The sequence below is a fragment of the Anser anser genome, assembly GCF_964211835.1.
Source record: "Anser anser genome assembly, chromosome: 26".
Classification (NCBI taxonomy): Eukaryota; Metazoa; Chordata; class Aves; order Anseriformes; family Anatidae; genus Anser; species Anser anser.
Genome location: NC_139747.1, coordinates 5,092,784 through 5,108,065, shown reverse-complemented (window position 1 = coordinate 5,108,065; position 15,282 = coordinate 5,092,784). Strand labels below are relative to the sequence as shown.

At 67.3% G+C, this 15,282-nt stretch overlaps 3 protein-coding genes across 3 annotated transcripts in view; 2 read left to right on the top strand and 1 right to left on the bottom strand.

Annotated features, from left to right (window-relative positions):
• Positions 1-8,521, top strand: part of VAMP8 (vesicle associated membrane protein 8) — a 500,499-nt gene extending 491,978 nt beyond the window's left edge. Inside the window, exons 2-4 of the mRNA XM_083812107.1 lie at positions 6,206-6,236; positions 7,292-7,444; positions 8,310-8,521. Coding sequence (XP_083668233.1) covers positions 6,234-6,236; positions 7,292-7,444; positions 8,310-8,453 — 300 coding nt within the window. The 5' untranslated portion in view covers positions 6,206-6,233 and the 3' untranslated portion in view covers positions 8,454-8,521. The remainder of the gene's footprint in view (positions 1-6,205; positions 6,237-7,291; positions 7,445-8,309) is intronic.
• GGCX (gamma-glutamyl carboxylase) lies at positions 52-5,791 on the bottom strand. Its single transcript, XM_083812090.1, has 15 exons — positions 5,691-5,791; positions 5,366-5,599; positions 5,110-5,268; positions 3,846-4,011; positions 3,210-3,288; positions 3,011-3,117; positions 2,774-2,937; positions 2,421-2,689; positions 1,681-1,812; positions 1,443-1,594; positions 1,189-1,358; positions 982-1,112; positions 765-912; positions 320-515; positions 52-240 (listed from the first exon to the last, which is right to left on the bottom strand). Exons 1-15 carry the CDS (start codon positions 5,710-5,712, stop codon positions 87-89), a joined length of 2,283 nt encoding a protein of 760 aa, XP_083668216.1. The 5' UTR covers positions 5,713-5,791; the 3' UTR covers positions 52-86.
• Positions 8,522-9,707: 1,186 nt separating the features above from the next.
• Positions 9,708-14,559, top strand: VAMP5 (vesicle associated membrane protein 5). Its single transcript, XM_083812073.1, has 3 exons — positions 9,708-9,865; positions 12,020-12,151; positions 12,864-14,559. Exons 1-3 carry the CDS (start codon positions 9,863-9,865, stop codon positions 13,071-13,073), a joined length of 345 nt encoding a protein of 114 aa, XP_083668199.1. The 5' UTR covers positions 9,708-9,862; the 3' UTR covers positions 13,074-14,559.
• Positions 14,560-15,282: the final 723 nt, after the last annotated feature.

Here is a 15,282-nt window from a genome sequence, read left to right as displayed (position 1 = left end):
TCAGCCTCTGCCTGGGGGGGGAAGCAAAGGGAAAAAAGCGTGTGCGTGGGGTGGGTTTAAAAAAAAAGAGACTTTATTGGGGGCGCTCAGAGCTCGGGGGGCGCCTGCCCCTCGCCCTCGGGCCGTGCGCCCTCCTCTTCCTCGCCGCGCCAGTTGGCGAAGGCCACCTCCTGCGCCAGCTGCTCCAGGGGCGGCCGGCCCAGCGCCAGGTTGCGCAGGGAGATGAGGGTCATCAGCGCGCTGCGGGGAGCGCAAAGGTACCAATTGAGGGGGGGGGTGCAACAAAAAAAACGCCAAAAAAGCAGATTTGGGGGCTCACCTGCGCCGGAAGAGGTAGTACTTCCTGCGGAGGAAGCGGTGGAGGCGCTGGCCGAGGCTGGCCTCCCGCCGCCGCCCCAGCTCCTCCAGGCGCCGCTGCCGCCGCAGGAACGCCGCCACCACCGGGTCCGTCGGGGCCCCCGCCGCCAGCGGCTCCCCCAGGATGGGCCGCAGCTCGGGGGGCAGCGGCTCCGTCTCTGCAGGGGGCGTGGGGCTCAGCTTTGGGGTGCATGTGGGGATTTGGGGGGCTCCCCACCCCAGGTTTGGGGGACGTGGGGCTCAGTCTTGGGGTGGTGTAGGAATTTGGGGGTCGCGGGGCTCAGGATCAGGGTCTGTGAGGATTTGGGGGGCTCCCCATCCTGGTTTGGGGGGGGTGGGGCTCAGTTGTGGGGTCTGTGAGGACTTGGGGGGCTCCCCACCCCGGGTTTTGGGGGGCCAGGACTCACCTGTGCCGTTCTGCACCCGCTCTCGCAGCTCCTGCAGCCGCGTCAGGTTCTTCTCCAGCGCCAGCGCCGTGGTGTTGACGTAGGTGTACATGTAGCAGGAGGGCTCCGGCGACACCGTGTGCACCTTGTGGTACTCCCCAGGGGGCACCTTCCGCAGGGGGGGGACGGCATGGGGCCGTCAGCCCCCCCAGGACCCCCCCGACCTCCCCCCACTCACCTGCAGCCCCTCGCCCTCCCGCAGGCTGTGGTTGCGGCGCTGCTCCACCAGCTCCACCAGCACCTCTCCCCGCAGCACCCGCAGGCTGGTGTTGCCCAAATCCTCGCTGACGAAGTTCTCCAAGTGCAAGCCTGCACCCGACAGCGAATTATGTAGGGGCTGGGGGGGGGCCTGGCGAGCTCCCAGCCCCGCTCCCCGCGCCCTCACCGGGGAAGTCGGCGATGAAGACGACGTCCGTGTGTCCGTCCAGGCCGCTCTCCAGCTCCTGCAGCCGCTCGCGCCACGGCGACAGCTCCAGCAGCAGCGGCAGCAGCCAGGGCGTGCGGTGCCACGGGGACCACTCGGCGCGCACCAGGTCCACCCGCGGGTCCACCAGCCTGCGGCACGGCGCTGTCAGAGCCCCCCCCGGACCCCACAAAGCCCCCCGCCCCCCCCCCCCCCCAAAACCCCAGCCCCCCCACCTCTGCTGGAAGCGGTCGTTGATGGAGACCCAGATGTCGAAGTAGATCTGGGGCTGGGAGATGTTGTAGCGTGGCAGGATGGCGCTGAGGCACGTCGAGTACTGCTTCAGCATGTCCGCGTGGTCCTTCCAGCGCCGGCTCTGCGTGAACACCTTCTCGGGGGACCCCCCCCAAAAAAATATCACCGGCTGGGCCCCCCTGCCCCCCCCTTTCCCCCACCCCTGCCCCCCCCGCTCACCCCCGGCTTGAGGTAGCCCACCTCCCCGGTGAGCCCGTCGCGGTATGTGATCTTGACGTGCTGGTGGAAGCGCGAGTGCACCATCATGTCCCACGAGTAGCCGTACAGCCCGTTGGTCCAGTTGTTGTAGCCCTGGCAGGGCGGCGGCAGGGGTCGGTGTCCTGCCCGCCCCGTGGTGACAAGGACGGGACCCCCAGTGGTGTCCCCGTACCCACATGTGCCCCCCCAGCATTGTCCCTCTCCCCCTATGTGCCCCCAAGAAATGTCCCCACACCCCTGTGACCCCCACCAGTGTCCCCATATCCCCAGCTGTCCCCACGCCCGTACGTGCCTCCCACCAGTACCCCAGTGCCCCCACCAGTGTCCCTATACCCCTACGTGCCCCCCACCAGTGTCCCCATGCCGCTCAGCAGTGTCCCTATACCCCTACGTGCCCCCCAGCTGTGTCCCCAAACCCCCCAGCAGTGACCATGTGCCCCTATTTTCCCCCACACCAGTGTCCCCATACCCCCAGCGGTGTCCCTACAACCCCCAGCGGTGTCCCTACAACCCCCACCAGTGTCCCCATACCCCCACCAGTGTCCCCATACCCCCACCAGTGTCCCCAACCCCACATCCCCCCCCCCACCAGCCCAGCATCACCCTCGTGTGCAACGCCCCCCCAAGCAATGCCCCCCCACATCGCCCCCCCACCCCCCCCTTCACCAAAACCCCCCAAAATGCCCCCAAATCGCCCCCACCTGGGTGATGAAGTGGGAGTAGGGCAGGAAGAGCTGCTCCGCCACGTAGAGCAGCGTGAAGGCGGCCGCCAGGTGCTGCCGGGGACGAAGCCCCCCCCGCGCCCCCCCGGCTCCCCCCTCCCCGTAGTGACAATCGGGGCTGCGCTGGGGGGGCTCGGTGCTGGGCAGCCCCCCCCGGAGCCACCGCGGGCAGCGGGCGCAGAGGCGCCGGGGCCAGCTGGCGTCGCAGAAGAGCCCGCTGCTGGCCAGCATGGTGTAGGAGAACATGCCTGGGGGGGCGACGGGACACGTTATTAGGGCCCCCCCGAGCCCCCCCAGCCCGTCCCCGGGGTGCTGCCCCCCCCCCCCCTCACCGATGCTGAAGAGCTGCGAGTTCATGCAGTGGAAGTAGGTGACGAAGACGAGGGCGAGCGGCCGCGTGGCGTCGAAGAAGAGCAAGAAGCCGGCGGAGAGGTCGAGCGCCAGCCCCCCGCCGTGCACCACCAGCAGGCTGGTCATCTCCTCCGACAGCACCAGCCTGCCGCATCACCGTCATTGTCACCGTCATCACCCCCCGCCCCCCCGGAGCCCCCCCGGAGCCCCCCGCTCACCGAAAGGGCGCGAAGAGCCAGTGGCGCCCCAGGGAGCTCATGGAGTAGCCGCCCACCCAGTCGGCGTCCAGCTTCTTCAGCCCCGCGATGAAGTAGACGATGAAGATCTGCAGGGGGTTGGGGGGGGGGGCGGTGAGGACGGGGGGGGGTGGCACACGCGGGGATGTCCCCCTGTCACCTGTGTGTCCCCAGCACCCACCTGGGCGCGCAGCAGGGTGTAGTTCCACAGGGGCACGTGGGCGTTGCGCTTCTGCGGGCGCAGGAGCCCATCGATGGACCTGGGGGGGGGGGGGGGGGACACGGCGCTGGGGGGGGTGTGGGGGGCAGGGGACACCGCCACAGGGACACCAGGGCTTGTGCCCCTTGGGGGGACCCCGAGCCATGAGGAACCATGGGGACACCAGGGCTTGTGACACCATGGGGGGGACCCCGAGCCACAGGGAACAACCATGGGGACACCAGGGTTTGTGTCACCCGTTAGGGTACCCTGAGCCATGGGGACACCGGGGTTTGTGTCATCCCGGGGGGACCCTGAGCTATGAGGAACCACAGGGACACCGGGGTTTGTGTCACCCCTTAGGGCCCCTTAACCACAGGGACCCTGATGTCCCAGGGGGACACCAGAGCCCATCCCACCCCCCTGGGGACACCGAGGCCAGTGCCACCCCCAGGTGACCCGCACCCATTACCCACCCCCCCCGGCACCCCGCACCCTCCCCGACCACCCACCCCAGCACCCCCACCCCTTATCCCCCTTACCCGACCGCACAGCGTCATTCCCCCCCCCCACCCCCCCCCCCCATGTCCCCAGGCGTCCCTGTGTCCCCGTGCCCACCAGTAGCGGTCGGCGCCCACCAGGGCCAGCTGGAAGGCCAGCAGCCCGTAGAGGTACGAGTGGTTGTTCCACGTCGTCTTGTCCAGCAGCAGCAGGTACCAGTAGGGCCCCAGGAAGGCCAGGGTGCTCAGCCGGTAGCAAAACCCCGCCATGATGCCCAGCGCGCCTGTCGTCACCCGCTGTCACCCGCTGTCACCCCCTGCCACCCCCCATCCCCTTCGCTGCCCCGGCGTCTGGCCCCATCCTGTCCCAGCACCCGCTCCCCATGGGGTCCTGTGGCACCCAGCCCCGTGTCCCCGTGTCCTTGTCCCCATTGTCCCCCTGTCCCCATTGTTCCCCTGTCCCCGTTGTTCCCCTGTCCCCATCATGGTGGCCACCCACATGTGCACTGTGCCCAGTGCCACCCAGCTGTCACCGTGTCCCGGTGTCCCCACGTCCCTGTCCCCAACATGGCCATCCCCGTGTGCCCCGTACTTGTCTCCATCCCACCCTGATCCATGTCCCTGTGTCCCCATGTCCCCACATCCTGATGTCCCTGTGTCCTGATGTGCCCATCCCCATGTCCCTATATCCCCCCAAGTCCTGATGTCCCTGTGTCCCCATGTCCGCGTCCCCATGCCCCTCTGTCCCTGTGCCTCCACATCGCTGTGTCCTGCTGTCCCCACCCCCACATCCCCATGCCCTTTTGTCCCCATGTCCATGCATCCTCCTGTCCCCACCCCTGTGTCCTGATGTCCCTGTGTCCCCATGCCCTGTGTCCCTGCCTCCAGATTTCTGTGTCCCTGTGTCCTGTTGTCCCTGTGTCCCCATGCCCCATGTCCCATATCTGGATGTCCTTGTCCCCATGCCCTTTGCCATTGCCTCCTGCTGCCCCTGTCCCCAAATCCCTATGTCCTGCTGTCCCCGTGTCCCCGTCCCCTCGTTCTGCTGTCCCCATGTACCCATGCCCCACGTCCTGATGTCCCCGTGCCCTATGCCCCTGCCTCCTGCTGTCCCTGTCCCCACGTCCCTATGTTCTGCTGTCCCCATGTCCCCATCCCCTTGTCCTGCTGTCCCCGTGTCCCCATGCCCCATGTCCTGACGTCCCTGTCCCCACGGCCCTAAGTCCTGCTATCCCCGTGTCCCCGTCCCCTCATCCTGCTGTCTCCGTGTCCCCATGCCCCACGTCCTGCTGTCCCCGTGCCCTATGCCCCTGTCCCCCCATCCTGCTCTCCCCGTCCCCCCGTCCCTGTCCCCGTGTCCCCGTGTCCCCGTGTCCCCGTACCCAGCAGCATGACGCCGTACACCAGGTACATCCAGTTGAGCGGCAGCGGCCGCAGGCCGGGCAGCAGGGGGAAGCGGCACACCTCCAGCCCGTCCAGGTACCGGTGGTCCAGCCGCGCCAGGCCCCGCTCCTGCGGCACGTCCAGCGCCATCAGCAGCCCTGGGGGGGGGGGGGGGCGCGGCGGGGACACCGTGAGCCACCGGGGGCCGCGGCGGCGGGGTCCCGCTCCCGGTGCCCCGGTGTCACCGCCGCTCACCGAAGGCGGCCCGGAAGGCCCCGAGCGCGGCGGGGTCGCGGGGGCGGTGCAGCAGCCGCACGAGGCGCCCCCAGCTCGCCAGCTCCCGCGGCTCGAAGCCCAGCAGGCGCCGGGCACGGCCCGGGGGGCGCCCACCGGGGGGGGCCCCGCAAGGCACCGGGGGCTCCTCCGGTGCCGGTGTCGCCGCCGCCGTTTCCTCCGCCCCGCGTCCCGCTCGCCGCCGCCGGGCTGGGCCTGGAGGGGCAGAGGTCGGAGGTCAGAGGTCAGGGGGGCAGGGGGCGCGGCGGGTCCCCGCCGCCCTCCCGGTGGCACCCGGTGCCCGCACCCATCGCCGCCGCCGCCGCCATGGCCGGGTGCCCGCCCCCTCGCCACGTCACCGCCACGGCACCGCCCGGCGGCCAACGGCTGCCGGGGAGCGGGGGTGGGGGGGGGGGGCGATGCCCGGCCCCGCCCCCTGACCTCTGACCTCGCTGAGGTCACCGACCCTCCCCTCCCCCTCCCCTCCCCCACCCCCGCTCGCTGCCCCCCTGCGGCCCCTCCCCCAGCCCCGTGACCTCTGACCCCACGCCCCCTGCCCCCCACTCAACCCCCCCGCCCCCTGCCCCCCCTCCGTGACCTCTGACCCTTGACCCCTCCCGCTTTCCCCGCCCCCCTCACCCCACGGCGACCCCGCGGGGTTCCCCGACCCCGCCCACCGAGACTTGGCCCCGCCCACCGGGTCTGGCCCCGCCCCTTGGCCCCGCCCCCTGACCCCATCGTGACCCCGCCCCCTGCCCCCGCCCCTGCCCCGGGCGGTGCCGCCGCCGCCGCTCCCGGAAGCCCCGGGCGGGAACGGGACCGGGAGCGGGGCCGGGCAGCGGCTGCGGCCATGGTGAGCGGGGGCGGGACGGGACCGGCACCGGGACCAGGAAATGGGGAAATGGGGAAGTGCCCCGGGGCCGTTGGGCTGCGGCTGCCGCGGGGGGGGCGGAGCTGGGGGCCCTATGGGGTGCCTGGGGGGGGGTTGGGGTGCCTAGGGGCGCTTGGGGGGGGGTTGGGGTGTCTATGGGGGCTTGGGGGGCACCTATGGGGGCTTGGGGGGTGTAGGGGGGGGCTGTAGGGCACCTATGGGTGCTCGAGGGGTACCTGTGGGCGCGTGGGGGGACGTATGGGGGGGCTATAGGGCGCCTGTGGGGGCATGGGGGATGTATGGGGGGACTATAGGGCACCTATGGGTGCTTGTGGGGCTGTATGGGGGGTGCTATGGGTGACTGGGGGGTACCTGTGGGGGTTATAGAGCACCTATGGGTGCTTGCAGGGGTATATGGGGTGCCTATGGGGGTTATGAGGTACCTGTGGGTGCTTGGAGGGGGGTATATGGGGTGCCTATGGGGTGCTTGGGGAGGTTATGAGGCACCTATGGGTGCTTGGGGGTTATATGTTATGCCTATAGGGTGTTTGGGGTGGCATATGGGGCACCTATGGGTGCTTGGGGGGCACCTATGTGTGCTTGGGTGACTATATGGGGTGCCTATGTGCACTTGAGTGCCACCTATGAATGCCTGAGGGGATGTATGGGGTGCCTGTGAAGGGGTTATGGGACACCTATGGGTGCTTCAGGGGGTATATGGGGGACCTATGGGGGGTTATGAGGTACCTGTGGGTCCTTGGAGGGGTTACGGGCCACCTGTGGGTGCTTGGAGGGGGGTATATGGGGCCCCTATTGGGTGCCCAAGGGGTTATGGGGAGCTTGTGGGGTGCCTGGGGATGTTCAGAGCCCCTGTGGGGTGCTGGGGGGCGCTTGGGGTGGGCGTGGGGCAGCTCCAGCTTCTTGGGGGCCTCTGTGAGCACCCACGGGTGCTGGGGAGGCTCCTCGGGGGCTCTGTGGGGTGGGCACGGGGCACCCGGGGGGGTGCCCCCCACCCACCGAGGCGGTGCCGGGCGCAGGCGGACGCCCCGGGGGGCAGCGAGCGGGTGCGGGACCTGCAGCGGGAGGTGGAGGGCGTGAAGAGCATCATGAGCCAGAACGTGGAGCGCATCCTGGCGCGGGGCGAGAACCTCGAGCACCTCCGCAACAAGACCGAGGACCTGGAGGCCACGGTGCGGGGACACTGCGGGGACACTGGGGACATCGCGGGGACACACGGCCGTGAGGAGCAGGGTTGGGGGGGGGTTCCGAGGTCCCTGTTTTGGCCACGTGGTCCCCAGGGTGGCACCGGGACCCCAGGTGGGGATGGGCTTGTGGGACCTGGGGTACCCGCGGAGTGGCACTGCGTCCCCAGGGGTCCAGGTCCCCAAGGTGGCACCAGGTCCCCAAGGTGACACCAGGTCTCCAAGGGGTTCCATATGTGGGGCACCGGGTCCCCAAGGTGACACCAGGTCCCCAGATGTGGGACATGAGGTCCTCAAGGTAGCACTGGGTCCCCATGGGATCCCTAAATGTGTGGGACCGGGTCCCCAAGGTGATACCAGGTCCCCGGGGGGTCTTTGGGTGTGGGGCAACAGGTCCCCAAGGGGTCCTTAGAATTGGGGCATCGGATCCCTAAGGTGACACCGGGTCCCCAGGGGTCATTAGATGTGGGACATCGGGTCCCCAGGGTGACACCGGGTCCCCAAGAGGTCCTTAGATGTGGGGCACCAGGCCCCCAAGGTGAAACCGGGTCCCCAAGGGGGCCCAGATGTGGGACACTAGGTCCCCAAGAGGTCCTTAGATGTGGGTCACCAGGTCCTCTAGGGGTCCCAGATGTGGGACATTGGGTCCCCAAGGTGACACCGGGTCCCCAAGGGGTCCCAGATGTGGGACACTGCGTCCCCAGGGGGTCCTTAGAAGTGGGGCACCAGGTCCCCAAGGGGACACCGGCTCCCTGAGAGGTTTCAGCTGTGGGGTCCCCAGGTGGGTGCGGGGTCCCCGTGGCGGCAGCGGGGTCCCTCCGGCGCCCCCCCTGAGCCCCCCCCGTTCCCGCAGTCGGAGCACTTCAAGACGACGTCGCAGAAGATGGCGCGCAAGTACTGGTGGAAGAACACGAAGCTGCTCCTCATCCTCGGGCTGCTGGGCGCCGTCATCCTCATCCTCATCATCCTCCTGGCCTCGGGCGTCATCCCCACATAGGCTCCCCCCCCCCCCCCCGCCTGGGGGCCCCCCCAGATGCAGCGGCCCCATAAACGCGGTGCTGCGGAGCCGAGCGTGGGCTGTGTGACGCGGGGGGGGGGGGGACGCGGGGAGCGGTGCCAGGCGGGTGCCTGGTGCCTGGGGACAAAAGGCGCCGTGTGACAAAGGGCAGTGCCACCCGGCGGGGGGCCGTGGCTGGGGGGGGACCCGGAAAATGGGGGGGCTCTGGGGGGGACACAGGGCTTGGGGGGTCCTGGGGGGAGCCGCACTTTGAGGGGGTCTCTGGGGGACCCAAGGCGTGGGGGGGTTCTTGGGGGACCCCACACTTTGGGGGGGGGGGCCCTGGGGGGACCCAAGGTTTTTGGGGGTCCTGGGTGGGATCCGCACTTTGGGGAGGTCCTGGGGGAGACCCACGCTTGTAGGGACGTGGGGGTCCTGGGGAACCCATGGCTTGGGGGGGGGGGACACAAGGCTTGGGGGGGTTCTGCGTAGGACCACACTTTGGGGAGGTTCTGGGGAGACCCCACACTTTGAGGGGGGTCCTGGTGGGACCCAAGGCTTGGGGGAGGGGGGGTCCTGGGGGGACCCAAGGCTTTGGGAGTCCCGGGGGGGGGAGCATGGTTTGTGGGGTTCCTGGGGGGGATCCACACTTTGGGGGGGGATCCAGGGGGGGTCCACGGCTTGGGAGAGGGGTCCCGGGGGACCCATGGCTTGGGGGGACCCAAGGTTTTGTGGGGTCCTGGGTGGGATCCAGACATTTGGGGGGGGGGGGGTGTTCTGGGAGGACCCCACACATTGAGGGGGTCCTGTGGGGACCCAAGGTTTCGGGGGTCCTGGGGGGCACCCATGGCTTGGGGGGGTCCTGGGTGGGATCCACACTTCGGTGGGGTCCTGGCCAAGACCCAGGCTTGTGGGGCCAGGGGGGTCCCGGGGGACCCATGGCTTGGGGGGGCTGTTGGTGGGGTCACACTTCGGGGTCTCCTTGGGGGGGACTGACACTTTGGGGGGGCTCTGGGGGGAACCCAAGGCTTGAGGGGGAGTCTTGGGGGGGGACCCACACTTACGGGGACGGGGGGGGGGCCGTGTGGGACCCACGCCTTGGGGGAGGGGGGGTCTTGGGTGGGCCGCCCATTTGTGGGGTTCCTGGGGGGGGGGCACCCACAGCTATGGGGCTGCGGGGACACGGGGAGGGGTGTCAAGGGGGGGGGCGGGGACACGGCTCGTGGGAGCGGCCCCACCGGGGGGGGGGGGGGGTCACGCGTGTCCGGGGGCGCCCCCACGGGGGGTGGGGCGGGGGCGGGGCTGGGGGCCGGGACGGGCGCGGCTGCTCCGGTCCGGTCCCTGTCCCCGTCCGGTCCCGGTCCCGGTCCCCGGTCCCGTCCCGGTCCCGTCCCGGTGCCGCCCGGAGCATGGTGAGCGCCGCCGCCGCTTTCGCTTTCGGTTCCCGGGGGGGGGGGGCGGGGGGGGCGGGGGGGGAACTGTCCCCGCCGTGTCCCCGCCGTGTCCCCGCGCCGTGCTCCCCCCGCGCCCCCCCCCCGCCACCCGCTGTGCCCTGCCCCGTGTCCCCCCCACCCCGTCCCCGTGGGTGCCCTGCCCCACGCAGTGCCCGCGTGGCCCTGGCGCCGTGGCCCTGTGTCCCCGTGTCCCCCTGGTCCCCGTGTCCCCATGGTCCCCATATCCCCCTGATCCCCCTGTGCCCATGTCCCCGTGGTCCCCGTGCCCCCGATCCCCATGTCCCCTGATCCCCGTGTCCCCATGTCCCCATGATCCCTGTGTGCCCTGTCCCCATTTCCTGGGGTCCCCGTGGTCCCCACGTCTCCCGTCCCTGTGTCACCCTGTCCCTGTGAGTCGTGTCCCCACATCTCCCATCCCCGTATCCCCGATTCCCGTGTGCCCTGTCCCCATGTCCCCTGATCCCCCTGTCCCCGTGGTCCCCATGTTTCCTACCCCTGTGTTGCCCTGTTCCCACGGGTCTTGTGTCCCCCTGTCCCCCTAATCCCCATCTGCCCTGTCCCCGTGGTCATATCCCCGTGATCCCTGTGTGCCCCGTCCCCATGTCCCCCCGATCCCCATGTCCCCCGATCCCCACGTGCCCCATTCCCATTTCATAGGGTCCCCGTGTCCCCATGGTCCTCATGTCCCCATGTCTCCCGTCCCTGTGTCACCCTGTCCCCGTGGGTCTTGTCCCCCCGTATGCCCTGTCCCCTCATCCCCATGGTCCCTGTGTCCCGTCCCTGTTCCCACGCGCCCTGTCCCCGCAGTCCCAATGTCCCCACGGTCCCTGGCCTTGTGTCCTGTCCCCTGTCTGCCCCATCCATGCTGTGCCCTGTCCCCATTGTTCCCACGGGTCCCATCCCATGTTCCCTGTGTCCCCTGGTCCCTTTGGTCCCCACGTGCCCCATCCCTTGGTCCCCGTGTCCCCACAGTCCCCATGTCCTCCATCCCTGGGTCCCACATGCCCCATCCCCTTGGTCCCCGTGTCCCCAGGGTCCTCGTGACCCAATGGTCCCTATGACCCAAGGTCCTCATGGTCCCTGTGTTCCCATGTCCTCCATCTCTGCGTCCCCACATGCCCCATCCCCATGGTCCCCAGGGTCCCAGTGTCCCCATGGTCCCTGTGTACCCAAGTCACTGAGGCCCCCCCCCCGTCCCCATAGTCCCTGTGTCCCCAAGGTCCCCATGTCTTCAAGGGCCCCGTGTCCCCAAGGTCCCCACATCTCCAAAATCCCCAAGGTCCCCATGTCCCTGAGGTCCCCATAGTCCCTGTCCCCAAGATCCCCATAGTCCCTGTGTCCCCAAGACCTCCATGTCCCCAATATCCCCAAGGTCCCCTTGTCCCTGAGGTCCCTGTGTCCCCAAGACCTCCATGTCCCCAATATCCCCAAGGTCCCCTTGTCCCTGAGGTCCCTGTGTCCCCAAGGTCTCCATGCTCCTCATGTCCCCAGTGTCCCCAGGATCCCAGAGGTCTCCATGGTCCCCATGTCCCTGAGATCCCTGTGTCCCCAGTATCCCCAAGGTCCTCATGTCCCCAAGATCCCCATAGTCCCTGTGTCCCCAGGGTCCCCATGTTCCTGAGGTCCTCATGTCCCGACAGTCTCCATGTCCCCAAGGTCACCATGTCCCCAAGGTCACCATGTCCCCGTGTCCCCAGGGTCCCCATGTCCCCAAGATCCCCAAGGTCTCCATGTCCCCAAGATTCCCATATCCCCCATGTCCCCAAGATCCCCAAGTTCTCCATGTCCCCAAGGTCCCTGCGTCCCCAATATCCCCAAGGTCCCCATGTCCCTGAGGTCCCTGTAGTCTCTGTGTCCCCAAGGTCTCCATGGTCCCCATGTCCCCAAGATCCCCAAGGCTCCCATGTCCCCAGGGTCCCCATGTCCCCAAAGTCCCCATGACCCCAAGATCCCCATGACCCCAAGATCCCCATGTCCCCAAGGTCCCCATGTCCCCCGTATCCCCAAGGTCCCCATGTCCGCAGGGTCTCCATGGTCCCCACGTCCCCGGTGTCCCCAAGGTCCCCAATCCCCCCAACCCCCCCCACCCTGGTGACGCTTGGGGTCCCGCAGGCGGGGCTGGCGCAGTGCCAGCGCGAGGCGGAGGAGGTGACGGAGCTGATGAAGCAGAACTTCGCCAAGGCGCTGGAGCGCGAAGGGCGACTCAGTGACCTGGACAGCCGCGCGCAGGAGCTGCGAGCCATGGTGGGCACCAGGAGGGGACGCTACGGGGACATATGGCCCGGGGGGGGGACATGGGGACACGCAGCCCGGGGGGGGGGGGGGGGGGACGTGGCACTTGGGGAGCACGGGGTGGGCATACGGCCCAGGGGGATGCGGCATTTGGGGGGGTGCATTGGGGGCACAAGGACAGGGGGGCATGGCATTTGGAGGGACATTATGGGGACACTATGGGGACATACGGCCTGGGGGGATGTGGCACTCTGGGGACACTGTGGGGACATATGGCCTGTGGGGGACATGGCATTTAGAGGGACGTTATGGGAGCACTATGGGGACATACGGCCTGGGGCGACGTGGCACTTGGGGGACGTGGTGGGGACACACAGCCTAGGGGGGACACTATGGGGACGTGCATGCTGGGGGGATTATGGCGGGGGGGGAAAAACACCATGGGGACACTACGGGGACACTGTTCTGGGGGAGTTATGGTCTGGGGGGGGACACTTTGGGGACAGTATAGGGACATACATCCCGGGGGGGGCAGGTTATAGCAGTGGGGGGGACATTATGGGGACATTCTTCCTGGGGGGGGTTATGGCCCTGAGTGTGTGTGGGGGGGAACCACAACCCGGTGGGGGGGTCCCTACAAGACCACGTGCCCCCGGGCAGTATGGGGACACGGGGACGTGCCACCCACCCTACAATCTCCTCCCCCCCCCCACCCCGTGCGCAGGGCGAGACGTTCACGCGCAGCACGCGGGCGGTGGCGCGGCAGCAGCGCGCGGGGCACCGGCGGTGGCGGCTGGTGCTGGGGGGGGCGGTGGCCGTGGGGCTGCTGCTGCTGCTCGCCATCGCCCTGGGGCTGGGGCTCGCCCCCCGCGGCCCCCCCGCGCCCCCCGGCCCGGCCCCCCCGGCCACCAGCAGCCCCCCCACCCCGCCGTGACACGGCCCCGGGAGACCCTGCGGTAAATAAGACATTGTTACGAGCGCTGGGAGACCCTACGATAACAAAGCACCTGGAGCTGCTTCACGAGACCCTACAATAAATAAGACGGTGATGGGAGACCCTACAATAACAAACCACCTGGAGTTGCTCCAGGAGACCCTATGGTAAATAAACACCTGGAGCTGCTCCAGGAGTCCCTATGGTAAATAAGAAAATGATGGGAGACCCTACAATAACAAGCCACCTGGAGCTGCTTCAGGAGACCCTACAGTAAATAAACACCTGGAGCTGCTCCGGGAGACCCTACGGTAAATAAGACATTATTGCGAGTTCTGGGAGACCCTACAATAACAAGCCACCTGGAGCTGCTCTGGGAGACCCTACAATAAATAAGATAGTGCTGTGAGTGCTGAGAAAACCTACAATAACAAACAACCTGGAGTTGCTTCAGAGACCCTACAGTAAATAAATACCTCGAGCTACTCTGGGAGACCCTACAGTAAATAAGACATCACTGCAAGTGATGGGAGACCGTACAATAACAAACCACCCAGATCTGCTCCAGGAGACCCTACAATAAATAAGCCAGCACTGCAAGTTCTGGGAGACCCTACAACAACAAACCAACAAGAGCTGCTTGGGGAGACCCTACAAAAATAAGCTACCACAACAAGCACTGGGAGACACTACAATAACAAGCCAATAAGAACCCTCTCTGTGAGACCCTACAATAACAAACCACCAGGAGCTGCTCCGGGACAACCCTATAATAAATAAACACCAGGACCTGCTTGGAGAGACCCTATAAAAATAAGCCAACACGACAAGCACTGGGAGACATTACAATAACAAACCACCAGGATCTGCTCCAGGGAGACCCTACAATAAACAAGGGTGCTTTCAGGAGACCCTACAATAATAAACCAGTAGGAACCTCCTCTATGAGACCCTACAATAACAAACCACTAGGAGCTGCTCCAGGGACACTCTACAATAACAAACCAGCAGGACCCTCTCTGGGAGACCCTACAATAAATAAGGCTGCAGGATCTGCTTTATGAAGGTCCAATGACAACAATCCACCAGGACTCACTGTTGAAAGACCCTACAATAACAAACCACCGTGCCTTACACCAGGGCAACCCATCAATAACAAACCCATGGGGCCTGATTTTGGGAGACCCTACAATAACAGGCCTCTGGGATCCGCTGCAGGGAGACTCTACGATAACAAACCAGCACAACATGCTCCAAGAAGACCCTACAATAATACACCAGCAGGACTCGCTGTTGGGAGACCCTACAATAACAAACCACCGTGCCTCGCTCCAGGGAGACACTACAATAACATATGGCCATGTCTCGCCCCAAGGAGACCCTACAATAACAAATATCCCTGCCTCGGCCCCAGGAGACCCTACAATAACAACCCTGCGGGGCCTGATTCGGGGAGCCCCTACCACAATAAACCATCACAGCCCACCTGGAGGAGACCCTACAACAACAACACAGCGCGACCTGCGGCTCAGGGGGGGCCCAATCCTGTCCTGTCCCCCCCCTAATCTGGGGGCACGGTCCTGGTGGCACCTCTGTGCCACGCGAGGGTGACAGCGGGGCGGGTGGCGAGGACGTGGGTGCTGTGGCCCTGCCACCGAGGTGGGGACACCCGGGGGGGGCAGGGACCCGATAGGGAGGGGATGGGGACCCTGGGGACCTGGTGGCACCCAGGGAGGGGACAAGGACCTGGTGGCCATGACAGGGAGGGGATGGGGACCCTGGGGACCCGATGGCCCTGGTGGCACCTGGGGAGGGGACAGGGACCTGGTGGCACCCAAGGAGGTGACAGGGACTTGGTGGCCATGACAGGGAGGAGATGGGGACCTTGGGGACATGATGGCACCCAGGGTGGGAACGGGGACCTTGGGGACCTGATGGCACCGGGGAAGTGACAGGGACTTGGTGGCCGTGACGGGGAGGGGATGGGGACCTCGGGGACCTGGTGGCACCCAGGGAGGTGACAGGAACCTGGTGGCACATGGGGAGGTGACAGCGATGCGGTGGCACCCCCCCCTCGGAGGCAGCACGCCCCCCCGTGTCCCCAGCATGGTGGGGGACACCGCCAGCGAGGTCCCCAACCGCGGTGACATCAGGGACCCCCCCCCACCCCCCCGTGCCTCAGTTTCCCCAGACACAGCCACGCGCGGGG